The 11,111-nt window shown below is 38.1% G+C and overlaps 1 protein-coding gene across 1 annotated transcript in view; it reads right to left on the bottom strand.

Annotated features, from left to right (window-relative positions):
- Window positions 1-737: 737 nt before the first annotated feature.
- Window positions 738-11,111, bottom strand: part of LOC109034839 (no long nerve cord) — a 235,444-nt gene continuing 225,070 nt past the window's right edge. Inside the window, 7 exon segments of the mRNA XM_019048214.2 lie at window positions 738-1,905; window positions 2,826-2,973; window positions 3,422-3,570; window positions 4,598-4,784; window positions 6,388-6,470; window positions 7,076-7,235; window positions 8,116-8,232. Coding sequence (XP_018903759.2) covers window positions 1,778-1,905; window positions 2,826-2,973; window positions 3,422-3,570; window positions 4,598-4,784; window positions 6,388-6,470; window positions 7,076-7,235; window positions 8,116-8,232 — 972 coding nt within the window. The 3' untranslated portion in view covers window positions 738-1,777.

Here is an 11,111-nt window from a genome sequence, read left to right as displayed (position 1 = left end):
AGCGTTGTTCAATTCATGATTTTGAAATGTTTGCACATCCTGTATGGATTATTCTCGTTTTAATTGATGAAAAAAAATATGTATTATAGGAAAATATAACGTGTGTTTTGTAAATATTAAGGTGGTTCCGTATCAAACTTAATGATTTCCAAAGCACACAAATTTCTACACAATTTCTTATAGCCTTTTATAATCGATGGCAAAAAAGCAACAGCCAGGCGATAAAGTGTAAAGCCCGGCGATAGGAACTATAGCCCGGCTGCATAATTTTTTATCGCTTCGTATAGCCCGGCCGTATGATTTCCTACGCATTCTACAGCCAGCTATATGATTTTCTGTAGCCTTCTTTAGCCGGCTATAAGAATTCCTATGGTATTTTGAAACGGAGCTCTTATCGCCAATTTTTACCAGGGATTGGGGGTAAAACTACCAAACCACGTGTATCGGAATGCGAGGTTGCAGACTTCCTACCATATTTCATTTTTTAAATGGAAAACCGCTCAACATCAATTTTTTAAACGTTCGTGATTTTCCCTCTTTGTGCAAAGAAATTCTGAGAAAGCTTCAAGAAACAGGTTGATATGTTCTCCGTCAAGAAAATAAAATGGAAGCAAAGATTATTAAACACACGAAACGATACACGTGTTTTGAGAGTTTCACCGTTCAAACCGTAACTGTACTTCAAAAGCGTAAAGGCGGTAAGGTCATTTGATGGGTGTGATATAAAAAACGCAGAATTGAAACAATTGTACTTTATTTCTTACTTATCAATGAATTTAATAACAACAAATTGATCAACCATAGAATAGTATCGCTTATATCATGAAAATTGCAGCGAACAGATATTATATGTATTGCAATTTTAGTATTTGAATATTTAATTTTCGCTTTACGAGAGTAAGTATTTACGAGATCTTGGGTATATGTGAGAGCATCCATGCATTATTATCTGCGGTTGGTTTGACGAGGAGTTTAGATATTTTCGCATTTGAGGCTATGTTTAAGAATCGAATATTAAGATTTTTGTTGCAAACACCCTCGTAATCAATCTTTTCCTTTGGTTTAGTCGGCAGATCAATCGATTAATCGCAAAACACGACACGTCTCTGACGTCCGCCTCTCCGGAGGCTGAATTCAATTATAATCGTCAAATGGACTGGATACGCACTGTGCGCTTTAGAAACGTTCAAAATCAGCCAGAAAATTACTCGGCATTATTATGAGCCATTGATTCTTCCCTTTTTATGGTAATGTTCACATCACTTAATGGGGAAACCTCCTCATTATTATTAAATGATATCTTGAAGTATTGGTTGTTTTTAATGGTACACGGATGCTTTCCATAGAATTTCCCCTTATAAAATATTTTGACAGAGACTGCAGCGTGGAAAAATATACAAGTTTAAATGTTTTTTACTAAAGTAAATGCGTTTGCGCCTTCATCACCTTGAGACTTATTCGTCCTTTCGGAGAGAAACATGGTCCTAAAAGTAGTAGTAGACTCAGTTCTTAAACATAACAATCCGTAAATTTTGACTTCACATAAGTCATGATTATCCATTGCGAAAAAAATCTTAGAATCTTAGAATATTCGGTATAATCTTGTGTGAATTCCTGCAGTCCTGTAAAGCGGTATACGATCAGCGATAACATCGAACTAATAAAAAAGTAATAACTTTCTCAATAATGGTTTCCAATTGATGACCTTAAATTAATATTGCTACTTTACAGCTTAATTCAGATATTTACACCATTTGGCATTAACAAATAATAAGTCTTAAAAACGGTCGGCCATCGTGATTTGTCTGCAAGATTGACAACACTGAATTTGGTAGGGGTACATCCGGCACATGTTCAGCGTTCGCACGTTGAGACAATACTTGCTCTCGTCCCGGCAGTTCTCAACTGAAAAGTAAAATTCAATTTTTTTACACGAAAATAATAAAACAAAAGATGACATCCCGCCACTAGAAAATCTGTGTTGTTTCTAGGAATACGTCAAATTCATAATGTGATTCGAAGACTGCTGTCCTGATACCTAATTCTTCGTGTAATAAAATATTCTAAATAAAAGTAGGAAAATTGTTTTATGACAAAATGAATATTTTGTCCGCAAATCATTAAAAAACAGCACATTATCACCTAAATGAAATCCAACCGAAGTCACACTTGGTGAAGAAAAGTCTATTGTAGAAAGATTAATGTTCATTAAACAAAGAGAACGACGTGGTTCTCATGGAAAAAAACTAAGAAGATATAATTGATAACGAAATGAACAAATGGACGAAATTACGCAGGATGAAAGCAATATTTTCGGCTCAGAACAACATGTGTGCTCTTGACTACTCTATGGAGATAAGTGCATTTCCAGATGGGGCACAGAAAGTAGCTCTTTATTGCTTAATGCAGTCTGAGCATATCGTCGGTGTTCGTCCGCAACCACGTATCTCGGTCTGCAATGTTGAAGGGTTCCGTCTCACTTTATTTATTAAATGGAAAACTGCTCAACGGCAATTCCTAAAAATTGCTGTGATTTGTCTTCCCTATGCGAAGAATATGCTGCGCAAACTTCAGGGAAAGATGTCGATTTGTTCTTTTTGAAAAAAAATAAAGCGAGGTGGAAATTTTTAAACACAGCAAACGATATACGTGCGGCCGCGGACTCACATCGTTGCTGAATATTTTGTGGGTTGCTCTGTTAAAATTTGTAAAAAAAAACTATGTACTTTTTCCACCAAGAATAATGCATAAGTCTAATGAACAGGGTTGGTTGACACGGATATACTATGCCTTAAAAGCCCATTATTAAGGCGGTAATTACTTACAATGGGAACAAGGTGGCCCTTGGCAAGATTTGGTAACAGATGGCCGTGGCAGTCCCCTGCATGCATTGCCCGCAGGCTTTTTCGTTCCGTACCAGACGCATTGCAATATTCTGTACTTGACTCCGGCAGTGTCGCAGGCTGCGGAACACTGAAACACAATATCGCGCGTGATCAGAATCAGTGGTCAGAATCATCCTTCAGGTTTTAATTAATTATCTACCGCTTTGTAACGAAAGAAAGCATTGCTGAGAACTTCAATAGCTGATATAGGCAACAAAAGGTGTTTGTGCTTGACTGATATTGCATATCCTCTCTTTTGAGGGCGTTTTGGAGAGACGCAAATCTAGTTAGATCGAGAAGAAAAACTGAATGCGGAAGAAGAATTTTGTGGTTGAATTTGTGGTTCTAATGATAGGAAGAGATTTGCTTCGATCTAATACAACAATTCTGACTGTTTTAACAAAAATTCTGGTTCTTGCGCAAAAAATGGTTTATTAGAAGGATATTCTCTTAGATGCTTTGGGAATTTGTTCTCCATGAAAATGGGACATAATTACAATGTGCTCTTTTGACTTATTTTTTCAGGATTTACTTACCGCGGACCACTCGCCTACTCTCCAAACACCTTTACATACGTCATTGTAGCATTCTCTCCTTAAAATGGGCTTGCTAGCTTCGTCACAGTAAGTCAGTGCTATTTCGCTACCGTTCCCGGCTAGACACTTCACCTCTCGCCTTTGCATAGCTGAAAAATATTAAACTCTTAAAATATGAAAAATGCTGTCTTTGGAGCCACTGTGAAGATTGACACTCACTTAGACAACTTTTCCTAGAGCAATTGAAGACGCCTACCTTTTTGTGCTCAGTATAAATAACCGAAGAAATGAACTCGAAAGGATTCGATTCTTTGAGTTTGGGAACTAATCTTTTTTTTTATTCAAAATTTTCTGCCAAACCGTGTAAGATATCCTTAGCCTCCTTCTCTTTCCCCTCATCACCACCATAGTTCAAAAGCACAGTGTAACGTTATCTGTGGGTGTCAAAAACCATGAGGTTCCTAAGGTTTGAGGTAGACGCCATAATCAAGGCTCACATTGTAACTCAAAGTAGATAAGGTTTTATTTAGGTACTCTGAATAGACCACCAGGCAAAGCAACTATACAACCCTCACAATTTTTACTCTTTCATCATTAAACTTTGCACGCAAAATCCGATGAATATGTAAAAGAATAAACCCAAAGAAGAGGTCGTTCAATTTTTATCGCTCACTTGAGGGGTGAAAACTCAAAATTAACATATGAAAGAGCCATTGGGGAAAAATTCAAATGCTCAGCCTGTAAGTTAGTTTGATGACAGAGTCGACTCAAGAGACACTTTTTTTTTTTTTTATTATTTTTTTTTTATTGTGAGTTAGCGATTAGGAAGCTTGAAGCAGAGAACACGAAAACCCCCAATTTCTCACTCACTTAAGAGTTGATATTTTCATTATTTTTACCGTACTTCACGTGTTCTTTTGAGAAACAACACTGGAAAAAAACACATTGGATCCAGAGCCTTAAAAACATCGACAAGAAAAAATACTCTTGATTCAATCGGATTTTTACTTAAATCAAGAACCAAGCCTCTTAATTCGAGCGGATTTCCTTTTGATTTAAGCAAAAATCTGATTGAATCAAGAGCATTTTTCTTGTCAATGTTTTCAAGAGTCTGGACTCTAGATCCAATGTATTTTTTTTTCCAGTGAATGTTATAAAATAGGAATAAGAATTTACCAGTGTTCCACGTAAAACATCTGGCTTTGTCGCATGATTGCCACTCTCCATGATGCCATCGAGGGCAGTCTTCAGTCCCACATTTCTGTATCGTCTCCGGTGTTTCCAATCCAGCATCCTCGCAAAAGTTGCTCCCGACATTCTCACTTGTGTTCCCTACTCTCACCAGACAATGTACTCCCCGCATCTGCAAGTTCAAACACATTAATAATTGTTTTAAAAAAAAATAAGAGAAAAAAAGGGGGAAAGGAGAGTGACTGAACACTGGAAAAAGAAACACATTGGATCTAGAGTTCAGACTCTTAAAATCATCGACAAGAAAAATTACTCTTGATTCAATCAGAATCAAGCTTAAATCAAGAACCAAGCCTCTTAATTTAAGTGGATTTACTTTTGATTCAAGCAAAAATCCGATTGAATCAAGAGTATTTTTTCTTGTCAATGTTTTCGAGAATCTGGACTCTAGATCCAATGTGTTTTTTTCCAGTGTGCGCCATGGCACGCTGCGGCGCGGCGGGCGGCCGACCAGCGCAGCGCAAAACGCGCACTGGCGCCTACAAACCTAAGTGGATACTTCACGCATGCGCAATGCGTGAAGACCGTAGGTTGTGGCGCATGCGCGTTGCGCAATGCGTGAAGTATCCCTGTTAGGTTTGTAGGCGCCAGTGCGCGTTTTGCACCGGCATGCAAGCCGCCGTTCCGCTCTGTGTTTGGTTCTAATATTTAAACTCACGGAGTCAGCGGTTCACAACTAATGATTTTCAAATGTTTGCATATACTGCATGGATTATTCTTATTTAAATTGATTTAAAAAAATATGTGTTAAAGGAGAATATGATGTGTGTTTCGACTAATGAAGGTGGTTCCGTGTCAAATTCAATGTTTTTTTTTTCCCCAGTGAATGCTGCTATAGAATTTCGCAACCGGAAGTTAGAGGCGCGAATCTTATATAAATTGGAACGTTCGAAAACGTTCGATGTCCGATACAGTGTTTCAGAATTCGAGAGGACGATGTCGTTGTAACTTACGGACACAAGATGGTTTAAGACGTTAGATGTAGGACACATTTTGTTAAAAAATCCCTCAAGTATATAATTAAACGTTTACTAAAGACATCGATCTTATCCGTCAGTGTCGTGAGGCAAAAGAAACCGATGCAATCATATGAAATCCTGTGTAGGACAACGGACGTTTTCGCGACGAGCCGATTCAATCGGAACCGCCCGCAAGAAAAATGATCTTATTGCACGGAGGAAAATTTAGACCGCATCGAAGCAGGAAAAAGCCAGGTCGCGTCAGGCATTGCAAAATTTCTTTCTTCTCTTTTTTTTACAAGAGAATAGTAATGTGGGTTCTTTTGGAAAATTTCCGAGAATTCCCTCCGTGACGTGATTTAAATTACCTGAAATGTTCGAAAGAATCTGAGCAACCATTCTCCTGCAAATGTTTGTTTTCCTATAAAATCCAGCAAGACTTAATGTGGCCAGGTTCATTTTTGTTAACTTGGTCTATTTTGGAGGAGGACGGTTTTTGTCAACTTTGATTCAGAAGCTGAACAAGTTTTTCACGGGGTTTTTTGTATCACAAAGAATATTCACAAGCGGTCTAGTTAGTTTCTTGTGCGAATTTGGCACAAAGTAGTTGCCATACTTGCAATGAGGTGACATGATGGTCATGAAGTCCGAAAAATCAGATACGGGCTGCTGTTCAGTGTGGTGCTGTCTAAAACTGTTAACTGAATTAGAACTCCAACGATTTAGTAACTCTGCTGAAGAAAATATGACACTCACTTGAAAGCCGTTGCCTCCACAAGACTGTGAACACGTCGACCAATCAGAGACGTTCCATTCAAATTTGACATCCTTGCGATCGCCTGCGAACATACGATGATATTTGTTTGTTCACGAGACTGGAAGTAATACCTCAGCAAAAGTATGTATAAATAAACTCAAATGTTGTGGTGCTACCCCAACTTTAGTTGCGTCATGTGTAAATGTATTTAGTGAAGAAAGGAAGTATAAACTCCGTCGACTTGGCTGGGAAATGGAAATAAAACATCAGCTGATAGCAAACAATGGTTACCAAGGAAACCGTAAACGCGTTTTTTCGTTTCCCGAAAATGTTGAGCTCATCAGGCGCGTTTTTGTTAGGCTTCTTTAATTTTCAACGATCAATTTCGATAAGACTTACTCTATCGCTAAGGAAATTTCTTATAGACAAACGATCGTAACTACCCGCGCATTACGTTAAAAGCATAAAATACGGTTATCACAGCTTTATTTATTTTAAAACTGGACCCCCCCCCCCCCACCCAAAAGCCTACACATCGATGAGCTGCGTGCGCCATTTAAACGAATTAGCACTAGTATACTAGTATTCTAGAGGCAAGTCGAAATCAAAAAGCGCTGCCTATCGGCTGAGCGCTTAACAACTCGCAAGCAGTTGGCAAAAATAAGCTGATATTATGTGAAATCATACCTTTTCCTAAAATCAACGCATGGCTCGAAAGATCATCTGCGGGAGACTGACTGCTCAGCTCAGAGGGTAGTTTTTCATCAGGCCCCAAGTCGATGAAATCGGAGGGGTCTTCCATCACCATTTGGCTTCCACTCGTCAAGCTTTGAAACGGCCAGAAAGTCTGCAAAATTTGAAATGCAAGAAATCCACTCAATTACACTACTACAAGATGTAATTCTGTTAAATGAAGTACACGGAAAAAAATGTAATGTCGCTCTAGCATTTACGTTGTTAAAAAAATGTGCGACAAGTATAAATGCTGATTTTACAATAAAAATATGCTATGTTAACTACGTCCACGGTTGAATGAACAAATTCAATGTTTAGTGATCATAATTTTAAACGTAAAATCAGCATCTGATACTTGTCGCACATTTTTTTGACAGTGTAAATGATAGATAAACATCCAATTTTTTTCCGGTAGGTCGGAAGTTTTTTTCACATTGTTATTCAGAGAAAATTGCGCTGGACCTTTTTAGGGCCTCACAGCAAATAAATTCTTCCTAGGTGAAGGGAAAGAGCAAAAATTTCTCGCTTTTACGTAAAATGTATGATTTAATTAATTTTCTTCTTTTCGGTATGGGCGGTACTAAGGAGTAAGCGGGGAGCGGTAGTATCCCCCTTTCTCTCTCCAAAAAAAAAAAAAAAAAAAAAAACTCTGGGAGCTCTCAAATTTGTTTTGAAAATACAATACTTACTTTTTTTCTTCATGCCCCTTTTTTCAAAACATACTGCGATATCATTCGATTAGCTACTTCCTTGTATCCTTAAAAAGTACATATTCCTTGGGCTGTTCACATTTTTTTTGCAAAGGCGCAATGACAATTTTTCATCACAATGGCATACAGTTCTGGGTCCAAGCGTCAATATGAAAATAGCAATTTTATGATTGAGTTCAAATGACCGTAAGACAATTCGATCAGATAGTATTCTTGTGTTAGCGTTCCAAGGTGACGGATAAAGTGACAACATAGAGAATCTGAGCAATTAAATTTACTAACCTGGAAAGTAATGAATAAGAAGTTGTGGAAAGGTACCGGTCGCGACCCTCCTGAACTCATAGAAGAATTAGGAGGGTCTGATGAGTTTAAAAAACCGTTCATATCAGATCCAGGGTCCTGATGGAAGCAGCATGAATCAACGGGAAAAATGTTAATGCATTGGGAATGTATTTTTATCACTTTTAAAAGAAGTGAAAGAAGAATCCGGTATCTTTAAAATACATGCATGTATAGAATAATAATGCTTTAATTTAATTTCATAGACAGTCTTTTACGCGCGCAATAAGTAAATAGGATCTCACAAGGTATATAAAGAAATCTTCAAAGGGTAAAGCTACTAATATATAAAACCTCGATTTACGAACCATAGGTTACATAATGCAGATCTCTTAGTCCCGGTTACTCATTCCGATAATTTTTTCCCAGGGTATAAATCGCCACATTTTTAAAATTCACGTGTAAAAATACGAGAAAAATGCTCATTGAACAGGATGGGAATCTTCGGTTCAAATAAATAAATAAGGTCCATTTATTGCTTAATTAGTCGTGATGAACTTCTCACTGGTATTGTAAAAACATTCCATGACCGGGAATGAAATTTTATTCAACATAACGGAATATTTTGGTCAAGAAAAACAAGTCAATGGAGGGCCAATTCGTTCAGATCAGATAACTCAACCGTTTATTAGTTTCCCAACCTCAAACTTTGCTACGTCACCGAATAAAATGAATGAATAAATGGTTAAAGTTCTGGTTTTTGTGTTTGTATATATTTTATTATTACCTTCTCATCTCATAATCAAGGCCAAGAAAAGAGTTATGAGACAAATTAAGGGACGAAAGTGGAGGAAAAGAGAATAGCATGACGGGCGAAAATCGCATTTTATTCCGACGCGGCGCGATATGGTGCGGCGCGACGATCTGTGTCGCATAGTCATGAGAGTCATTCGGTGGCGTGGCGTTAGGGTGGAGCGTTTTTTAGAAAAGTTGTCGGATCGAAACGGGCAAGCGAAAATAGGTGCTCCATAACGTTACAAAAAAAAAGCAAGAGTAACATTTTTCCGAATTTTGACGTTTTCCATGAGTACAACAAAGTACAACAAAGGTGTGTAGGCCTAAACATGGTAAATCCAAAATTCGATTTTTCGGGCAAACGAATAGTCAACTTCAGCTGAAATAGACGAGTCACTAAGCGCAATATCTAACACGATGTAGCATGGCCAACTTTAGTTTTTTGCAGGTCAAATAGGACAATAAACGTAGAATTGCCGAAATGCGACTCAAGCCGACCAGCGATCGCACTGCGTTTGGCGCAATGCGTGAAGTATTCCAAGAGTCTTGTAGGCGCTAATATGCTTTCCGCACCGACCAGTGACCGGCGGTCACTGTCGTGAACAATCGATTATTGATATTTCCCCATTTAAAGGTATAGTAAAGAATCGATCATTAAGATGTTTGTTACGAACACCCTGTTTATCAATTCTTTTCCATAGGTTTAAACGGCAGATCAATAGATACATCGCAATTCACGCCTCGCCGCGCGGAGACTTGAACGCGGGTGTAGGAAAAAAAGCGAAGATGTTATCGGTCATCGAAATTACGCGCGGCGCTTATTCCCTCTTGCCGTTCTGCCGTGCTGAGGAAGAACGCCGTATGAACCTTCGAGAGTTGCAATATTTCCCCGAATAAAACATGCATTTTTGAAGAGAGTTTTGCATATTTTTCCTGGAAATTTACGGATATTTTAGATTAAATTGTGAACAAAATTCTCTGAAAAATTGGAGGAAAAATATTCGGGATTTTCCCAGTAATTTTGGTTTTTATCGAAGGAAACTTGACAACGTCTGAAGGCTCATACGGCGTTCTTCCTTAGCATGACAGCGTTGTCCAACACCGGTGAAAATAAGCGAATCGCTATCCGCAATAAACAGTACTGTCCTGCACCGGGAAAAAGTCCTATGAACATTAAACGTTGTCAAATTTATTTCGATAGAACACGGATTTTCGAGGAAGATTTGTGAATATTTTTCTTTTAAATTTTCGAATAATTCCAATTGCAATTATTTTCCGGCGTGCCTGAGATTTTAAAGAAGAATATTTACGACTGTTCTAGGAAGCACACATTTTTGACGACAGAGATTTGACAACATTTGAATGCTTTTACAGTGTTTCTCCTCAGCTCGGCCGATTAAGGGGAATTAGCTGGAAGACCAGGCAAGGAATTGTTCTGGCCTAAATTTCGGAATTTCCGATTTAGGCACGTTTTTGAAACGTAGATATTTCTCCCTTAATACGCGAAAATTAAAGGTGTGACACTCTCCTCGATCCTCCCCCCCCCCCTCCTCCTTCCAAGAACGTTACGTATTTTATGACAATGATGATGTTTGAAAAAAATTGAAAATTCTTGATTTATTTTAAAATTGGTAAGTAATGGGAAGGAATTGCTCCAAATTTACCCGAGCTACCATAGATACGTAACTTTTGGAACGAAGCATGCCTGATAAGGTGTGCACCCTATAGGGTGCACACCTAATAATTCTCTTATCAAACTATCTATCGTACTCGGAAAAACATCGTATGAACCTTCAGGCGTCGCCAATTTTCCTTTGATCCACCACGAATTTTTAGGTTTATTCATACACATTTTCCTTCAGATTTTTTAAAACATTTTTTCCGCAATTTAATCCAAGACATCTGACACATTCCGAGAAAAATAATGATTAACTTTCTCCGTTAATAAATATTTTCTGAGAGAAAATTTGGAAACACTCAAATGCTCTTTTGGCGTTCTTCGTTAGTAACAGTGGCGTGGCGTGGCGCGCTTTGCGATGTATCGATCGATATGCCATTCAAACATTTGAATAAAGATCGATTATGAGGGTGTTCGCAACGAACACCCTAATCGATCTTTTACCATAGCTTCAAATGGGATAACATCGACAGTCGATTATCACACCTCGCCACTGCTTAGTAAGTCAGTAATTCTCTCATCAACC

The sequence above is a fragment of the Bemisia tabaci genome, chromosome 6 (genome assembly GCF_918797505.1).
Source record: "Bemisia tabaci chromosome 6, PGI_BMITA_v3".
NCBI classification, from domain to species: Eukaryota; Metazoa; Arthropoda; class Insecta; order Hemiptera; family Aleyrodidae; genus Bemisia; species Bemisia tabaci.
Note: the sequence above shows the minus strand (reverse complement) of the source record. Positions and strands in the feature narration are given on the sequence as shown.